This window comes from Pseudonaja textilis, chromosome 4 (genome assembly GCF_049901715.1).
Source record: "Pseudonaja textilis isolate UNSWEBS1 chromosome 4, rPseTex1.2, whole genome shotgun sequence".
Lineage (NCBI taxonomy): Eukaryota > Metazoa > Chordata > Lepidosauria > Squamata > Elapidae > Pseudonaja > Pseudonaja textilis.
The window spans coordinates 48,152,404-48,172,377 of record NC_141993.1 but is presented as its reverse complement, the minus strand read 5'-3'; the positions used below and the strand labels follow the sequence as shown (position 1 = coordinate 48,172,377).

Sequence of the window (19,974 nt, the reverse complement as noted above, 5' to 3'; positions counted from 1 at the left end):
CGGCCAGCCCTCCTGAGCTGTTTCTATGGCAGAGGTTTGCAAAAGGCCATCACAGCCTAAAATGGAGCATGCAAGGGCCGTGGGTTCTCCCAAGCTCCATTTTTGTGGCAGATGGTTGCAGGAAGCCACTGCAGCCAAAGATGGAGCTTGGGAGCCAGATTTTGCTGGCAGAGCACTTGGGCCACCACTGGAGTGACATTGAGCTGGCCACGGCCATCCTGGCCCCCTAAGGACAAACACAACCCTGATGCGGCCCTCAATGAAATCGAGTTTGACACCTTTCTCCTAAGTAATACCCCTGTGTTGACTTCCTTTCCAACAATTATTAAAGCATCTAATGAAAATGTCAAGTAAAACAACAACAACAACCAGGTTTGAAAGATTTAGGGGACATTTGAGACCATGCAAAGTGGGAAGCAAATATCCTCACAAAGGAACTAGAATAGCAAGCTCCAAACAGTTGTCAAAGGACAGCCATATGATTAGTTCTTGGACAAGTGATAGTTACTAATAGAAAGGACAAATAAATAGCTTCAAGGCATGTTTTTTAACCTAGGAGTGGAGAACCACCACTAATAAAACCTTCATCCACACCATGTTTCCACTACTATAGTTGTATTTTTATTCCTTTATTCCTCTATTTTATGGTAGGCAAGAATTGAGGACAGCCTACTTTTGTTTCAAGCTTCAACAATATATTTTAATGCTAGTGGCAGACAGAAAATAAATCTGGATGCTAGGTGATTGGTTTTTATTTCTCAGTTATATAATGATAACAACATGGTGCTTTGTTTCATGCCTGAATTACAAAGGAAGTTCAAGGTTACTATGAGTGGACTGCTGGAAGGAATTCAATTAAGAAGCTCCTTTTTAAAATTCAGTACGTTTTGCTTTAGGGTCTAATTTCTGGGTCTTGGAATTCATTTAATAACAAAAAGCAAGCTAAACACATTTTTAAAAAATAAATTCAAAGTGTAATAAAATAAAGCATGTTAGAAAATAGTTCTTAACAATGAAAAGGTAAATATCTCTATCAATTATTTTTCTTCCAGCCTGTTGTGGACATGGAGACCAGCTAAAGAGAAACTAGGCAAAAATTGGTGATAAATTCAGATTGTCTTGGTTTGAGTCTTAAATTTGGATACAACTATTCAAATTAATGTGCTATTTTTGTAATGCACGTCTTTTCACTGGGAGAAGTGTAATTTAAAGAGCTGTACTTAACGGTATCGGGGAAGGTCTACAACTGCTTATACCTGTTGCTTGGAAATGACGATGTTCTCTACAGGTTGGGCTTTCTTGAAGGCCTGCATCTCCTCTGTGATATGGATCATGGAGCCAATGACGACAGCCTTGTGAATCCATCCATTACCTATTCAGAGGTAGTTAATTATTTAAAGAAGCAACAAGAATATCTTGGCATTGAAATTCTAAAAATTGAAGACTTCATTTATAGCCACCACTACAAATCAAAGATTTGCCTGGTCCACCCATTCCGACTACTGAGAATTATATTTCTGAATTAAGGGCATTCTAAATATTACCCAGAACTGTGCGTCCATAATGTCACCTATACCTTTCTAGAACAAAATTCCCATTCCTCTTTATGGGTTAAATCTGTGTCTCTTCTTAATCAAGAAGTATTAAGTTTAAGACATAGGGAAAACTTATCTGAGCAGGGGAAGTTGAAAACCAAAAAAAGGGGTGAATTCTTTGTTTGCGGGGAAGGGTGGATGAGCTCCCTCCAGAAGCAGAGGGAGGTACACTATAAAGTGCTATAAAGAAAAATACCGTATTTGTGTGTCAACCATAACTGAATGACACTGATACAGCTTAGTTTTAGGGAAGCCAAGTTCTATGTTATAAAGAATATAGAGGTTTGGAAAATTTATAAGAAAAAAAGCAAATTATGATTAGTCTTCCTTGCATATAGTTAAGAAAGGAGCTAACAATTTAAAGTCTCTTGAGTTGTTAGAGTGCACACAAACATACATACATGCATGCATGATGAATTTAACTGCAATTACCTGTTCCCAAAAAGAGGATGTCATACATATGCCCATCCAGGGCTTGGACTCTGTCTACTGCAACTTGGGTGTAGACCACATTTTTCTTTATTAGCAGAGGGACTCTGTCTGTAGGTTTCACCTTTTCATACATCAGTGGATGAAGCTTGATAAAATCCAGCACACCATTGGGCAGATCCTGGGAGGAGTTGTAGCCTCTTCTGCGAGCACGATTGGTAATGCACTGCAAAGAGTAAACAGCTATAATTGGCCTCACCAGATCAAAAGCTTGATGTTCCTTTCTTTAACTTCGTTCCTTCCAGATATGTTTTAGTTCAGTTCTCATCATTATCAATTAGAAATGTTGGGAGCATAATCCAAAACAACCAGAGGAATTAAGTTTTCAAAGGTTACATAAAGAGCTAAAGCATACAAATTAAAGCCTTCTGATGGACTTGCACACTTTTAAACTGCAGCAAAGATTTAAATGTATTCCCATATAATATCCCAATATACTCCACCTACCCCTTTGGATCATTTACTTACAGTTTCTTTTAAAAAAAGGCATAACTCCTCTGTAAAATATCACAGGGAGTTCCCATATCTACAGTATTTCACCCTGGATCTTTGGATCTCTTATGACAAGGGAGTACATGTAACTCCTGTATAGTTCATCTGGATAAAGATGAAGATGAGATACAGATGAATATAACTCACTGATCCTGGCCGTGGCTCTGGTACATTCCCAGTGTACTGGAACCACTTGTGGGAGGAATCTTGGTATTCCATGTATGGCCCTTCAAAAGCTTCACGCAACGCTGAGATGTTGTATCGGCAAACAGCAGACATCTCTATGCTCCTCCTGGAAAATATAGGAATATGGTGGGAAAGCCAAAATTCAAGGATCTAACCATCGGTCACAAACCAGGAGAAGGTAAATTTAATTTTTGTGAAGGATTACATTCCCTTAGGACTGACATGCAATCTTTTTGCAATCAAACAATTGGTCTTCATTTTTATATTTGTTCAGCTTCCAAGAAATTGTCATCAGCGTGGCAGTGAGATACAACGATACACTGAGGTTTTGAGGCAACTTGTCTGGCAGGAAGATGTCAGTAATCTGAAAATTTATCAACAGCACCAAACACAATCAGGCAACTGCCAGGGTCTTAAAATACCAACAAGAGTTTGTTACTACACTTTTGACAGCACTAAAACTCCCATGGTGTTTTTGACATAGGTTATCTTTTTACAATAGGCCAGATCACGGCTTACTTAACAATATTTAATAACCCAATGGACTTTCATACAACATGCTGAACTATATAAATAGTGATTTACAAACCACTATCACTAGTTGTTAATCTATCATTAGTTGTTGCTTTGATCACATCCAGCTACAATGTTACTATTTTAATATCGTATAACTTATAGCAAGATTCATTTTGCCAACCTGCCAGGAAGTAATTCATCATAGGGTCTCTGAAGCTTGCCATTGGTCTTGGTATGCTACCTTGATCTTAGGAATGTCTGGTTTTAGAACTAGATTGTACACCAAGTTCTTTAAGTGTACCATTCTTTGGAGCTGGCTCAGTCTCTTTCATGTAGCTAGTCTTTTCACTTAATAACTGAATCTGATGGCTTCTTGTCATAATCTAGGACAGGGATAGGGAAACTTGGCTCTTTTATCACTTATGGACTTCAACTCCCAGAATTCCTGAGTGAACCACAAAAGGTTCCCCGTCCCTGGCCTACTGGTTTTTCAGTTGTGAGGGAAATCAATTTTTGACTTGAATGGGACTGTTTAATATACAAATGTAGGACATATAAAGAATAAAGAATATAAAGAATATGTCCTACATTTATATATTTTAGAGTCCTATTCAAGTCAAAAATTGATTTCCCTCACAACTGAAAAACCAGTAGGCCAGGGACGGGGAACCTTTTATGGCTCACTCAGGAATTCTGGGAGTTGAAGTGCATAAGTGATAAAAGAGCCAAGTTTCCCTAACCCTGATCTAGGACATTATAAAGAATCTAAAGTTTCGACATTCCTCATCATGCTCTGAAGAACAAAGATACCATTTCTTCATATTCAAGTTGATCAATTTTTTGCTACCACTTCTTGGGTCAAAAGAATGAAACACATAGAGAAGTGGCAGTGAATCCAGTAGGCAGTGGGTGGAATAGAAGCCCATTAGTCTCCGCTAAGACCTAACTCTCATGAAAGGCAAGGGAACAGGGAAGGTGCACTAGCAGAGGATGGTGAAACCTTGGAATCTTAACATGGGAGTATCAGGCTCATTTCACCCAGCTATCTCTATCACACTGTAGGTAATTAGTTTCATTCACAAAACTCATAAATATGAACAGGAGTGTGATAACCACCTTTCACTCTTGCTCTCTAGAGGTAGAATTCTGCTTGCTGCCTGAAATTATGGAAGTAGCAAGCAATCGTTTCCAAATTCCTTGGGCCATCCTGATTTTTTAAACAGCAAATTTCACAATTCAATTGTACCGATTAATGGGGTGGGGGTGGGGGAACACAACTGAAGGTGCATAAGATTGATATGATTTATTTTTGACGATAAAAGGAAGTCTTAAACATTTGAAAGGATTACAGAAAAAACATCCTGTACATTCCAAATGCTTCTTTGAGATCAATGGCATGGGCTGATCATTAATAAATACATTTGATAATGCAGTCCCTTCACAATGGGGATTTAGCTTCGTAGGTGGCATTTGCTATAAATGCAGACTTCAAAGCTGACAAATAGTACAAAAGCACAAAGGTGCTAATTAACTGAGGAGAACTTGTAAAAATTCACAGTATCATTAAGAGAAACATGCAAAAAGCTGGCCTTGGCTTAGTTCAAAAATAAGAAGAAAAAGAAAGATGCAGCTATAGTAGTTACAGCCCATATGGTAAACTGCAGTCTTTGTCCCCCGATTGCAACAAAGGGATCTTGCCAAAATATTGGTGCGATTTTCTTTCCAATCACTATTGCCTTCTGCACATGTAGCTAGTATTAATCTATACCACAGCTAGTCACTCAGAAGAATTTCTTTCATAAAACGCCCACAGCAATTCTGGCTGGTTGTTGTACCAATTACAAACCAAAATATTTATAAGGACAGATGACTGTACTGGTAATTACAACCAACTCTATCCACCAACAACTGTTCATGGAATGAGGACTGTGTATAGTTAAAGAATCTGCTTGTCTTGGCCAATATAAAATGCCTAGGCCCTAGGGCGACCAGTGCTAGAAGAAGAAGGATCCTGCTGCTTTTTAAGAAAAGAAGGTTCAAGAAGTATCTGAAAGCAAAAGAAGTTCGCTCAAGAGCTCCTGAAAAGATTAGGAATTCAATTGCCAATTTTCCCCCTATCAACATCAGATTATTTTCTCAGTAGTTTAATGAATTTGTGAATAGTAAAATACATACAGCATATACTGTATCTATAATTCTTTCAAAAGTGGGCTGAGTCTGTATCTGTTGGCTTGGAACTTAGACTTAATTACTTTATACCAGTTTGTGCAAATATTTCCTAGAACATTCAGGCATATATGATCGACTTTTCTCGCTGGAGAACTTCTCTATATTATTTGCTATATGGTAAAGAATGCCAAGTTCTCCAGCACAATAGGTAGATTAAAATTGACCCAATAGTCAGCGTCCCATGGCATTTCCTATTTAGTTTCTGTCCTGTTCATCGTATTGCATCTCCCACATTCTCAACATTCCAAATTTTCCCCAACCCTTTAAATTATTTGATCCCAAAATTATACAGAATTCAACATTATAAAAATGCTTGGCTCACCATTGGGCTGATAAGATGAATGTTGCATAGAAAACAGTGCTCGTCCAGTTACCACCATCCAAACTGGCAACATCTTTCAGTACTTCATAGTAAGGGATGTAGCATTCTAGCTTTGCTTTCATAAAAGATGTCCATTTTCTCTGGAGAATCTTCTTGCCACCCAGATCATTCTAGAAAAAAGAGAGCCAGGTTAAACAAATCCTTTCCTCAGCTTAAATGTTTTTGACCAAATTATGGGGGTGACCAGAGGTGTCCATAGCCTCTATTTCATTTGCATAGTAGCCTGAACCAACCCTCTAATTGCATTCATTAGTGCAAGTATATATTCACAACAGACCATTTATTTTACCTTACACACTCGAGCTACTCGAGCTACTCGGGGCACCTGGGCCTTCTCAAATACTGATGTGCTCTCCTCTCCAGCACGTTCAGTGAAGAAATAGTAGATTTTGTCGTCATCTCCTACAGAGCTCCTTGTGCTCTCCCTGACCAACATAGAAGCCACAAACTCTGCATCTGCAAGAGAAGGAGAAAGGTTAGCATGGTCTTTCAAAGAAAAGTGTCTAAGGCTGCTGTGCTTACACAGGGCAGGTCCACAGTCATGAGCCTCAAGGTCTTTAAGGAAGTGAGGCAGGGTTTGTCTCTTCATACCTTGAATTTTCCAGAAGACAGCTCAAGTGACTGTCTGTCATTTTCTGGGGAATGGAAGTAGGCTATGATTCAGGCATACAAAGGCTAATTCACATAAATGCAAGATTGCTTTTACTATCCAGGAGGGTGAGGAATGAGAGGACGTACCATTCAGCCAATGCAAGGGGGATTCCTCAGTCCTCAGAACCCGCTGGTGCCAGTTGCGTCGGATGTCTGGTAGGCTGCGGAATTCATAGCGTGTTGCTGTATATAAACTGCCATCTTGGAAACAAATGCAGCAAAAGCAATAAGGACATGCTGATCCCAATATATGTGTTCGTTACAGTATATGATTGACCTTTTTTAAAAATAAACTCTCCTCTACTTTTTCCAGATCTGTTAGAAGAACCACTGGGGTATGCCAAAGACATGACAGTTTTAATATGGTTAGACACAGAAGGATTTTTCAAGAAATAACCCAAGCTTTACTCGCCCATGACATATGTATAATAAACAAGCAAGAAAATATATGTATACCTTGCCTCCCTCCAAGCAAGTTTGATCCATTTTCAAATTACTAAGAACATTTAAAAACAGAGGAACAATAACCAATCCCCCTCTACCCCAAGAATAAACATAGCACAAATGACAATACTGGGAACAAATTTTAAAAAGGGGTTTCAATCACCCTCGCCAAAGGGGGGTATTCTGTCCTTTGATACTATTCTATCCTTTGATTCAACTGTTGAATATAAAGACAGATAGACAACTCTACAAATTCTTCCATACAAAGCTTCTTTTATTGGATTATATTAGGTATCCTCAAGGTAACTCACAGTTATGTCGAGATGCTTCTAATGTCCAATTCTTTGCATAGTTGAAATCATAGTGTAAAATGACAGTAATCTTTCCCCTATTTCATCCCATAGTAGTAGAGCCAAGGAGACACGCCAGCATGAGGTTGGGGTCCGAGCAAGAGTGAAGAAACCTCCCTCAACCCACCAAGGGTCAATTCAGTGACCAATCAGCATTACAGATGTGGCCACATGAAACGAACTACATTTCCCAGGATACCTTAACTACGTTTACCATGATGCATTCCCCTAAGGGGATAGCTCCCAGTTCCTAACTAAATATACCAATTCCCATTAACTATAACTGGCTGGACAGCACAGGGGGAGATGTTTATATGATCGCTGCCTGAGGTGGGCACTGCATGGATGGCTGGGCTTTATTTTCTCATACCAGAAGAGACTGCAGCCAATACATCAGTGGACGTTTTCAAGAAGAGACCGGACAGTCGTTTGTCTAGAAAAGCATAGGACCTCCTGCTTGAGCAGGGGACTAGAAGATTTCCAAGGTTCCTTCCAACTGTTCATGCTTTCCATCCAGAATAAGAAAACCAAGTGCAGGGGACAGAGATACACTAGACCAGGGCTGTCAAACTTGCAGCCCATGGGGTGGATGCGTCACGTGCTGGTCACGCCCATGCCCAGTTTAGCAAAGGGGGAAAAGTCACGATGCATCACATGATGATGCAAGTTTGACACCCCTGCAATAAACTCCCCCCCAGCAATGATCACTGGTGATGCATTCCTTTGAAGCTTCATGCAAACACCCCACACACATTTCAGAGAGGAATTTCTCACATTGCCCACTCTGAATTTTAGCTGAAGCATGGGAAAGGATTGGTGAGAATGGAACTACATACCCACAATGAGGCCTGTATAACCATGAGCAGGATCATAAGGACATTTTTCTTTCCCTTCCTCAAAGTAAGAGGGTAACATGAACTTGTTGATATCCTGCAGAAGATGAACAGAAAACACAAACCATTCTTAAGACACAGAACTCTGCCTTAATGTTCTTGGAACTTCATTATCCCACTGCGGAAGCAAATTCATCATTTCATGTTCTGGAAGCAAGACAGAAGACAGGAAAGGATTCTTGCTAATCAATTGTATGCTCACTCTCCCAAAAAGCTCCTCGGTGCCCTTTGGAACAAAGATTCCCATTCTTCCACATACTCACTGCCCTTTTACAATATCCATACTTCCAGTTAATCAGAATCAGTAGGACTAGCTCACTATGTTTCTGATAGGCTATAAAGATCAGCATTTCCCAGAACTGAGATTACTTATCTCTCTGCAGAATATGCGCGGTTTGGTGGCAGTTTGGTTAGTGCATATAATTGTCATGGTAAAATGTGGTTTAGCACAGAACTGCAGTACCTGAGGTCCCTGGCCTCATGCGCTTCTCCCCCAAAAGCTTGGATATAACTTCACCCAAATAAATGGTTTGGATTCTGGTGGTATATCAAGGTGAGAAATCAACACATAATAAATATTGTTTCAAATGTTTATTTATTGGATTTTTATCTTGCCAAATCAATGTGGCAAACATACATAATACTCCTTCTTCCTACTATTTTCCCCCAATAACAACTTTGTGAGGTAGGTTAGGCTGAGAAAGGGTCCAAAGCCAACCAGCCAGTTAATGTGACACAAGAGAGAATTCATGTCGATCAGAATATAATTAGAATAAAACAAAACAGAATAAACAGAGTTGGAAGGGACCTTTGAGGTCTTCTAGTCCAACCCCATTTAGGCAGGAAAACCCTATAGCATTTCAGACAAATAGTTGTCTAATCTCTTCTTAAAAACTTCCAGTGCTGGAGCATTCACAACTTCTGGAGGCAAGTTGTTCCACTGATTAATTGTTCTACTGTCAGGAAATTTCTTCTTAGTTCTAGGTTGCTTCTCTCCTTGATTAGTTTCCACCCATTGCTTCTTGTCCTGCCCTCAGGTGCTTTGGAGAATAACTTGACTCCCTCTTCTTTGTGGCAGCCCCTGAGATATTGGAACATTGCTATCATGTCTCCCCTAATCCTTTTTTTCATTAAACTAGACATATCCAATTCTTCTTTCTTTATATGTTTAGCCTCTAGGCCTCCTATTGATTATACAGTATTTAATTTTGATTAAATGTTAATGAAACAAAAGCTTAAATTAGATCTGGTTCTACCTTTTGGAATATGCACCCAGCCCCACCCAAGCTCACACAAGGATGCCACACAAAGGTTCCTGGCTGTGAAATGGTTGCATGATTTTGGTTTACCATAATAGGTAAATCCAATGTGATTTCTACCAGTCAACAAATATGTTTTCCTGCTTCCATTAACATTTTTCACAAGAGGCAAACACTTTCACCCAGTTTTTCCACACATTTATTTATCAAATGTATATCCTGCCACAGTCACACAAAGACACCTAGTAGTTCACAATAACAAAATTATAACATCAGAAGCAAATAAATCGCAATGACTAAAATTTTCCAGGATAATGTAGCAGATAAGATCCCCGAAGGCCCTCTGGAAAAACTTGTTTTTAGCATTTTGCAGAAGGCAGGTAACTTTGGAAACTGAATCTCCAACACAAATATATTCTGGGAGGGGGGACAACCCCCAATGCTCCCAAGGTTTGGTCTGACTCTAGTGGGGAGACACAGTCCTACAGGTAGTCAAGCTGTGAAGAGCTTTATTGGTTAAAAACAGCTTTTTAAATTGTGACCAGAAAAAAATAGAGAGCCAGTCCAGAATTTGTAGAAAAAGTTTAATGTGCACTTAGTGGCAAGTTCCCATGAGCATTTTGCACCAAGCAAAAAAAAATTTTAAGGGTAGCCCCATGTAGGATATCTTGCAGTAGTCTAATCAGGTGGTAAGCCTCATGTCCTAAGTAAGACTCCATCTACTTATCCAGCAGGAGACATGAATCCAGGAGGATCCTCAAATGTTGGACCTGCTCTTTTATTCCTCTCTCCTGCCCAAACCTAATATCAAAATTGTTTTTAAAAGTAATGGCAATTGGATCAATTACAAAAATATAATTGGAAATTGAATGATTTCCTATTTCCTACTCCAGGGGTTTAGAATCATCCTGCTGATTTTGAGCAAAAGCACTAATGTTCGCCCTATGAACCAGATGGTTGGCCTCAATTAGTATTAAGCATTAACTAATCAGCATTAGCTACTTGGCCTGAGGAGCTGCACTCAGTATATGTGGATTGAAAGTGACCTAGCTCTGATGCAGAGCACCAAATGCCTATACCAGTCTCAACAGATCTAAATCTTATGTTGTGGCAGATTTACTACCTTTATCATGACCTACTAACTTAACATACTTTATACCACACTACCGAATGACATTTTTTTAAATCATGGAATATATCAACCACTATTTTAAAATAAAACACTGTAAAGCAGAAAAACAGAGTCCAAAGAACCAGGTCACATACGCTGCTCCCACCTCCTTTTCAAAAGTTAGTGTGTGTGAGAGAGAGAAAGAGAGAGGGAGGGAGGGGGGAGGAATAATGAAATATGGGGGGTGGGGGTGGAAATCATACTAATACTTAATTTACGTTTATGTCCTGGCCATCTCTTAATACTGTCCTGTCATTTTGAGGGATTGTGCCTTTCAACTGCAACTTGGAAATGAAAGACCAGCTCTCGGGTCCAAAAAAGACTGACTATCCCTTTAGTTTTAAACTAAAGTAACAATTTAGAGTACAATAGTTACTAATAGAAACACTTCCAGAAATTTCTGGTAAATAAAAACAGAAAATAAATGAAAACACAAAAATTAAAAGATCTGGAAAAACAAATCCAACAGGCATACAGGAGAAAATATTTGTACTCCGAGACATAAGCACTGATGGAAAACAATCTTAGCTTTAAGATTTAGCTTAGCTTCCTTTTCCTTCTCTCCCCACTCCACTTCAACCCCATTCCACCTCACCCTACCTTACCCTACCACAGATAAGCCAACTAAGCAATTGGAGGTGCTTGTCAATCATATCAGGCATTAGGATATTTTATAAAACAATGGCTGGCCTGCATTTTTTCCCCAGCGCCACATAATTCAGTGCGATTTGGATGGGCTGAGGTTGATTTCTTAAAAGAGGTGAAGAAGAATGATGTGAATTATTCCAAGATTGCCTATGAAGACAGTGCAATGGCCTAAAAGAATAAAAATGCTAGTGGTATGGAAGTTCCTTTTAATTATAGACAGCTTTAAAAAAAATAAATGTATGGAACTGACACAATGCATGGAATTAAATATAACAAGAAAGAAGCACTGTTGTTAGTATAGCATGAGACAAGAAAGTAAAATAGATGCAAATGGTAATAAAAATAAAAGTTGCAGTTGTTCTGATTCCCCAAGGATAACAGGTAATCTAACCAAATGATTTATAAAAGCAACATATTTCACATTAACGGAGGAATAAAAGGAATAAAAAAATTACAATAGATCTCTGTTCAGTAAATTTGGAGATATGCACTTCAAACCTTAAATGTAATATTCAAACAACAGGAAGAATTTTAATCCTAAATGTAATTACTTAGAGACCGAAGCAGTTATTCTCTCATTTTTGTTTCTCAAACTCTAATAGTTTTTATTTTTCAAAAATAATCTTCTGACGTCTTTTGACAATTGTGTCAACTATACCTTGTAAGTTATAGGGTCTAAATTTATGTTAAATTTATGTTCACTAATCAAAATGAAATACAAACCTGCATGCCATCCTATCTTGCAGCACTCAAATCTGCCACTTACTGTAGAGGTTTCATAAGGATTATTGTGGAAGGATGATGTTAAAAAGACTAGGCCATCCCTCCTCCTTCTTGTATTATACCTTAAAACAGATTTTATAGTTCAATAGGAATACAAAAGATGGAAAAGGATAAAACTCACCTCAGTTTTAAGGGATTATGATTTTTCTTTCTTTTATTTTTGTGAGACCTACCAAGATCAATTTGACAGTATCTATTAAATCTGCTTCTGAAACTGGGTAGTCAAAAATAGAGGCAGAGAGAGGTGTAAAAAGCTTTATCAATTCTTATCAGTAATCAGGCTTCCGGTTTGTTCATTGTCAGAGAGGAATCCGTGATCATGCATAGTTTCACCCTGAGCTCACTTGCTGAGGGTCCTGATTGAGATCAGAACCAACCTGGAGGGGTGATGAAGAAAGGGGGAATCACCTGGAGGGTTGAGGGGAGCCACAATCCACCTCCCTGACAGGAAAAAACGCTTCCAAAGGTAAGCTGCAGCAGTGGTTTAAAATGGCCACCATGAAGACGAAGAGCAGTCTGGGAAACTAAGACTGTGTTGGAATGGAGAAGCAGCAAGCGGAGTGTGAATCAGGCATAATGCATGGACTTTAAGGTACCCTGGGATTAAAAAATAAAGGGTTATTTTGGAGGAAAGTGTGTAGAAGCAGCCACCAGAAAAAGTGAGAAGGAAATTGGAACTTATAAAATCGGCTCGAATTATTTTATTGGATGAACTTGGAGAAGAAAATTTAAAGGAAATATTTTAACACAACAAAGGCTTGGAAATTAAATCTGATAACTATTGGATTATTGGCACTTAAAGGGCATAACTAAATCCTGGAATTGAGTGTGTGGAAAGGAAATAATAGCTAATAACTGAAATTAGTGAACTTGATAAAAGTACTATATTTAACAAAGAAAGTAAAAGTAAAGAAAGGAGTGGATTGTGGACAAGACTCAAGAGTGCCACCTGATGGTACAGGAAAAATTTCAGTGACTCTTTAAAAAGTTCTTGGTCTTTCTAAGAAATTGGACTTTGGAATCTAGAAGAAAGTTAAAGAAACTCCATTATAATAAAATAAAAACTCTGGAAAGTGACATTAGAATATTACAAAGGCGAAGCTACTTGATAGTATTGTTATAGAAAGGATTACTGCTACATGAAACTTAATGAAAATGAATATAGAAATGGGAATTAATAACAAGAATATTATATATTAATTGACGATTAGTGATGCATAAGAAAGGAAGAAATGATGATGAAAAAAGAATTATTGTGGAAAGGTTCATATCAGTTGCTATAATTAATTGAATAGATTAATATCTTTGTAATGTATGACTTATAAGGTGATTGAGAAAATGTAATGCAGAATCTGACAAATATATATATATATCTTAAATAGGGAGATTGTTAATAAGGAGGAATGAAGGTGGCTAGCTCGAATTACTAACCAAAGGGGACAAATTTGAATTAATAGAATAAGGACTGTTAAAATTGCAAATGTGACAGAAAAAGGTAATATGGGAAATGAACATAGAAATGAGATAAGAATTTTAGATAACACTGTAAAATAAGATATGAGAATACCCCTAAGAAAAATGAATTAAGTTATAATATGAACTGGAATTGGATAAAATAAATTTAACATTTAATATTAATAAGGATAATGTGATACAAAATTGAATAAATAAAATGAATAGGTAACCATGGTCATGTTTGCATTGAGATGTGAAACCTGGAACCACACTGCTTGCCAAATGAGATTTTTTTTATTTAAAAAATAAAATTGGAGAGGAAATTGAATAATGAAACTATAAGGTATGTTTAACTGATATGGTGGATGACATTAGGAGAGAATATTGAAATGTTGAAAATAAGCAATGAAGTTGTGACTTAATGTGAATATGTGTATTAAGATATATTATTAACTCTGCTTATACTAAAATATATGATACATTGATAACACACTGTTAATGTATTGTTGTGTGTAGATTGAAATAAAAAACTTGATTAAAAAATTTCTTATCAGTAACCTTTCTTGTTCTTTGAAATGCAGTATCAAAGGAGATTTGCCTAATCCGGACCCTATCTCTTTGGGGTCTCATAAAACTTTGGATTTAGAAAGCGTTCAATTTATTTTCTACATTTGAGAAGTCAAGAGCCATTCCTTTTTAATTTTCATAATAAATCAATCTGTTGTATTGTTTTTAATGAAACTAATTGTTCAGTACATTCTTGGAGTCCTTTGTTTGCAATATTGTAGATATTTTGAATCCATATATTGAATACAGAGATCTGTATCAATAACGTAGACGTTAAAGTTAAACCATTATATATGGCATTAAATAATCCTTTAAAAAAGCAAAGGTTGCTATATTTTCCTTCACACAATGGAATGTGAAATTATATACAATCAACCAATAGTAGAAATTGGTTGTTTATATTGTTCCCACAATACAAACAAGAAATCATATCACTAGTGACATCTTATTACATGACCTATTTCAACTGGTACAATAGTTAGAGAGAAAATATAGAGTATTTTCCCAACTATAGCCGATTGTAATTTGAATGTAGAGAAAGTATCATTTATTTGCAACAGATGCATCAGCTTGAAGAACAATGGATCCAGCATAACAAGAAGCAGCTGAACAGGCCTTCATCCCCACTTTGCTCTCCATTGCATAAAAAAGCTATTGAACCATTATTTTTACCAACAAAATCTCCTTTATTCGAGTACTAGCAAGTATATATCTAAAATTACAGATGTTGATCCCTGTTGTTCCTCGAAAAATCCAAGAATATATGTAATACAGTTAGTAACATTTTGAGATAAATTAGACTGGAATATTATGCTATGTCCAAGATAAGCTTCAGTGAGATCTGGACCAAAGTCTCCTAGATCCTATCTCAGTTTTTTTTTCTGGTCTCCAAATAACAAGATGCATTCCAATATTAAAGAAATTAATGTAAACATGAATTTACAGAGACTTTATAAAGGCATATTTATCTTTATTTTCCTGTATTGTTTAGGGAAAATCACTAGTCTTCACCATCTTGGTGACTTTCATGGAAAACTGGATGAGAATTATTGCAATTGTAATGTAACACACAGACAGCTTGAGTTTGGCAAAAGTTGGTTTTATATGAACAAAATAAAAGAATGCTCCTCAAAATATTAGTCTAAAGTCAACTGTTTCCTGAAAATCAACAAAAAACGTGCAGGAAAAAATTGGCACATTCTGCCTTCATCATGGCAAACCAAAAAAATAGATTCTCATTCTCTAGATCTTTTCATTCCTTGGCAAGAATTAGCAGTAGAAGAGCCAGGGCTGCAGACTGAATTATTATGCAAGATATATAATTATTATGCCAGTCTATAAACAGAATATACCTACATCCAATTCTGTAAATTCTATATCAAAAAGTTGCTGATGGGAATAATGACTGGGAATGTCAGAAACCAGTTATAGTAATAGTTATTTCTTCGAATTCCTTAATAATCTATCTCCCCTTAATAACGGTTACTCCTCATTTAGGCAGGAAACTGAAGTTTGGGCTGCTTCTTTTCTTCAAGCGCACAACTTGTCAAGAGCCTTGTCTCTATGGTGCTCGTCCCGCTCAGCTGCCTTGGAGCTCTTTTAAGCTCCTGCAACCTTGTCCTTTGACTTGGGCTATAAGAGGAAGACATCTGGTCTGTGGCTGCTAGGCTTAGAGAGAGTGATGGCCTGCGAGCCGTCTCAATTCTCCTGACAGCGTGGCTAGCATTCTGCCATTTTTAATTCCGATGCCGATATTCTGGAGTTTCCACAAGTTATTCTGCAGCCTTCCTATCATACGTTATCTAAAGGTTACTCTCCCTACCTGACTTGTCAATGTGTGAGGAGATTTCTGCCTTCGCTGCAGTCTTCTGCCCCTTCAATGCTGCCATGGTAAAACAGGCATCCACATGGCCACATTTAAGCCATTGAGAGCCTTGCCAAGCCAAAGTGTAGGGATGTGGTGTGGATGGTGTTTCTATACACCTCCCGCAAAATAACGATGCCCTTAGCCGATCCATTGTCCATTGAAATACACTGCTCAAAAAAATAAAGGGAACACTTAAACAACACAATGTAACTCCAAGTCAATCACACTTCTGTGAAATCAAACTGTACACTTAGGTAGCAACACTGATTGACAATCAATTTCACATGCTGTTGTGCAAATGGAATAGACAACAGGTGGAAAGCATAGGCAGTTAGCAAGACATCCCCAATAAAGGAGTGGTGCTGCAGGTGGTGACCACAGACCACTTCTCAGTTCCTATGCTTTCTGGCTGATGGTTTGGTCACTTTTGAATGCTGGCAGTGCTTTCACTCTAGTGGTAGCATGAGACGGAGTCTACAAACCACACAAGTGGCTCAGGTAGTGCAGCTCATCCAGGATGGCACATCAATGTGAGCTGTGGCAAGAAGGTTTGCTGTGTCTGTTGGCATAGTGTCCAGAGCATGGAGGCACTACCAGGAGACAGGCCAGTACATCAGGAGACAAGAAGGAGGCCGTAGGAGGGCAACAACCCGGCATCAGGACCGCTACCTCCACCTTTGTGCAAGGAGGAACAGGAGGAGCACTGCCAGAGCCCTGCAAAATGACCTCCAGCGGGCCACAAATGTGCATGTGGCTGCTCAAACAGTCAGAAACAGACTCCTTGAGGGTGGTATGAGGGCTGATGTCCACAGGTGGGGGTTGTGCTTACAGCCCAACACCATGTAGTATGTTTGGCATTTGCCAGAGAACACCAAGATTGGCAAATTTGCCACTGGCACCCTGTGCTCTTCACAGATGAAAGCAGGTTCACACTGAGCACATGTGACAGACAGGACAGGCTCTGGAGATGCCATGGAGAACGTTCTGCTGCCTGCAACATCCTCCAGCATGACCGGTTTGGCAGTGAGTCAGTAATGGTGTGGGGTGGCATTTCTTTAGAGGGCCGCACAGCCCTCTATGTGCTCGCCAGAGGTAGCCTGACTGCCATTAGGTACCGAGATGAGATCCTCAGACCCCTTGTGAGACCATATGCTGGTGCGGTTGGCCCTGGGTTCCTCCTAATGCACAACAATGTTAGACCTCATGTGGCTGGAGTGTGTCAGCAGTTCCTGCAAGACGAAGACATTGATGCTATGGACTGGCCCGCCCATTCCCCAGACCTAATCCAATTAAGCACATCTGGGACATCATGTCTCGCTACATCCACCAACACCACATTGCACCACAGACTGTACAGGAGCTGGGGGATGCTTTAGTCCAGGTGTGGGAGGAGATCCCTCAGGAGACCGTCTGCCACCTCATCAGGAGCATGCCCAGGCGTTGTAGGGAGGTCATACAGGCACGTGGAGGCCACACACACTACTGAGCCTCATTTTGACTTGTTTTAAGGACATTACATCAAAGTTGGATCAGCCTGTAGTGTTTTTTTCCACTTTAATTTTGAGTGTAACTCCAAATCCAGACCTCCATGGGTTGCTAAATTTGATTTCCATTGATAATTTTTGTGTGATTTCGTTGTCAGCACATTCAACTATGTAATGAACAAAGTATTTAATGAGAATATTTCATTCATTCAGATCTACTGGTAGGATGTCTTATTTTTGTGTTCCCTTTATTTTTTTGAGCAGTGTAGTATTCAGTATTGGTGATTTTTTTTTAATTAAATTACTTCCAATTTTGATTCTTTAGGAGAAGAAATTAACACATTGTCCAGCTAGCTGACTGAGTCAGTTTCTGGGAGATCCCTAGCAACAGAAGGAGCGTCCTCAAAGATTTGACAGACTCAGTTCAATCAGCAAACAGAGACTGATCACTCAATCCTGAATGCTGTCTCCACCACAATGGAGAATGTCAGAAACCAGTTATGGTAATAGTTATTTCTTCAAATTTGTTGGAGTTAATTATTTAATTATGATCTTAATATCACCCTCACCTCACCGCCGATAAATAAAATGAAAGCCCAAAGCAGTGGTGAAAACCACCCTCACCCCCACTTCTACTTACGATGTAAGCACAGAGTGGGTGGAAGGCATATGTACCACAGGCATACAGATGTGTTGAATTTAGCCTCTGCAAAAGCTTGATGTGATTGTAACACTCTGTCTGCAAAAAGGAAGCAAGAGCATAATTTTCTTAAGATTTCTCATACATTTTTCTCATTCATTAAAGGTTCAAACAATCTGGCAGAACACCTAGAAAGAGGCAAAGGCAATGCACTCACCTTGTTGTTTTTGCCTTTTTTCAAGCATTCTGCTTGCTTCTCAGGAGATGCTTCCCAATTTAACTGCAAAGTAACAGAAAATGACTCTGTTATTCTTTCGGCCAACCCAGCACAAGAAACAGGGGTTAATTATGATATTAAAAAGAAAATTCCATGAAGTTCAAGCTAAGCCCATCTAAAGTTCATATTTAGTCTTGTTCAAAGTAAGTAGATTTAACTAAATATAAAGCAGGAAAGTACAAGAGGGTTTTGTAGCCCATTTATTTTTTAAAGGCCCTTGACTGAAATGAGAGTTTTACCTTTTGCTACATTAAGGGAACAGCCAAGTGAAGGAACAGAAAAAATAGCTTATTATCATTTTATTATTATTATTATTTTATTTTTCTTATATGTATCCATTTCATGTATTAATAACTATGTTTATACATATACCTGTTATCTTATAATTGCTTGACAAATTAATTTAACAAAAAATATAAAGATGGAAGATCAAAAACATTTGATGGCAAAACTTGCTTTCAGATTGAGAAAAATGCAAAGTATCTGTTATTACTATCTCTAATATGAATTGTATGTTATTTCAAAAAAGTATGTTAAAGTATGGAATGAAATTAAAAAAGATTTGTTAAGAACTGAAAAACTGCAGTTATTACTATTTGCAAGAATTTATGTAATAAAAATGAATGTACTAACCAGATTGATATTATTTCAAACAACACCTGTTAAACCATTGCAAAAAATACATCTAGATTCATATGATGGGGAAGAAACCAAGGTTTAATTATAAAATATTTTATATTTAAATAAAATACTTTATTTAAAGGAAAAAGGATTAGGGCTACATGATTTTAAATAGTAGTTTTTAGCCAGCTATCTGGTTTGGATGAAGAGTGGGTGCTGTTTAGAAATAAGAAAATATTAGAATTTGAAGAACACAACCTGAGACTTCGGTGGCATGGCTTTCTATAGTATGATAGTTAAAATTAATGTAGGTTTCAATATTAAGATATGAAATAGATATAATCCCTAACTGTGCTGAAAATACCTTTACAGAATTGGTTTCAACGTTAGAAACATTTTATAGAAAAAAAACAGGCAAAGGTGGATGGTTAACTCATCAGGATTTGTTAGTACTGAAAAATGCAAAACTTAACATGAAATAAAGGAAAACAACTTACCTACAAGGGTTTAATTTCCAATGGTTTCCATGCTCACAATTCAGAGACAGATTTAATATAGATAACAGGCTAATTGGTATTGAACTACATAATAATTTGAAATTGAATTATGTACAAATGATGAATATCTTATTGCTAAAATTTGCTAAGATTTGAAATAGATGGCCAAGTTAAAGAGTGCATGGTAAAATGGGCTAAGAACTTTGGTTATAACATACAGATATAGGCCAATGGGAGGAAATGTAGATAAAAAGGACTAAAATTCAAATTGTGTTGCAACTTAAAAAATAACTTTTATAAAATGATCTGTCATTGATATACGACTCCAAAGACAACCTCAAAGATGTCTAAAGGTAATCAATGCGGGGAAAAATATGAAAGGACATTTTATCATGCATGACAAACAATGGATGATTTATGGATTTGCTGATTAAAAAGAGTTGACTATGGGAAGAAGAGAACTTTAAAGAGGGAGGAG

At 37.8% G+C, this 19,974-nt stretch overlaps 1 protein-coding gene across 4 annotated transcripts in view; it reads right to left on the bottom strand.

Annotated features, from left to right (window-relative positions):
- Positions 1-19,974, bottom strand: part of SEMA4G (semaphorin 4G) — a 111,779-nt gene that overhangs the window by 6,727 nt on the left and 85,078 nt on the right. For all 4 annotated transcript variants that reach the window (XM_026704675.2, XM_026704676.2, XM_026704677.2 and 1 more), the window contains exons 5-13: positions 18,319-18,381; positions 18,102-18,200; positions 8,171-8,264; positions 6,628-6,741; positions 6,179-6,345; positions 5,830-5,999; positions 2,724-2,868; positions 2,028-2,250; positions 1,257-1,372 (exon numbers count right to left, since the gene is read on the bottom strand). In XM_026704675.2, the coding sequence (XP_026560460.1) occupies positions 1,257-1,372; positions 2,028-2,250; positions 2,724-2,868; positions 5,830-5,999; positions 6,179-6,345; positions 6,628-6,741; positions 8,171-8,264; positions 18,102-18,200; positions 18,319-18,381 (1,191 nt within the window). The remainder of the gene's footprint in view (positions 1-1,256; positions 1,373-2,027; positions 2,251-2,723; positions 2,869-5,829; positions 6,000-6,178; positions 6,346-6,627; positions 6,742-8,170; positions 8,265-18,101; positions 18,201-18,318; positions 18,382-19,974) is intronic.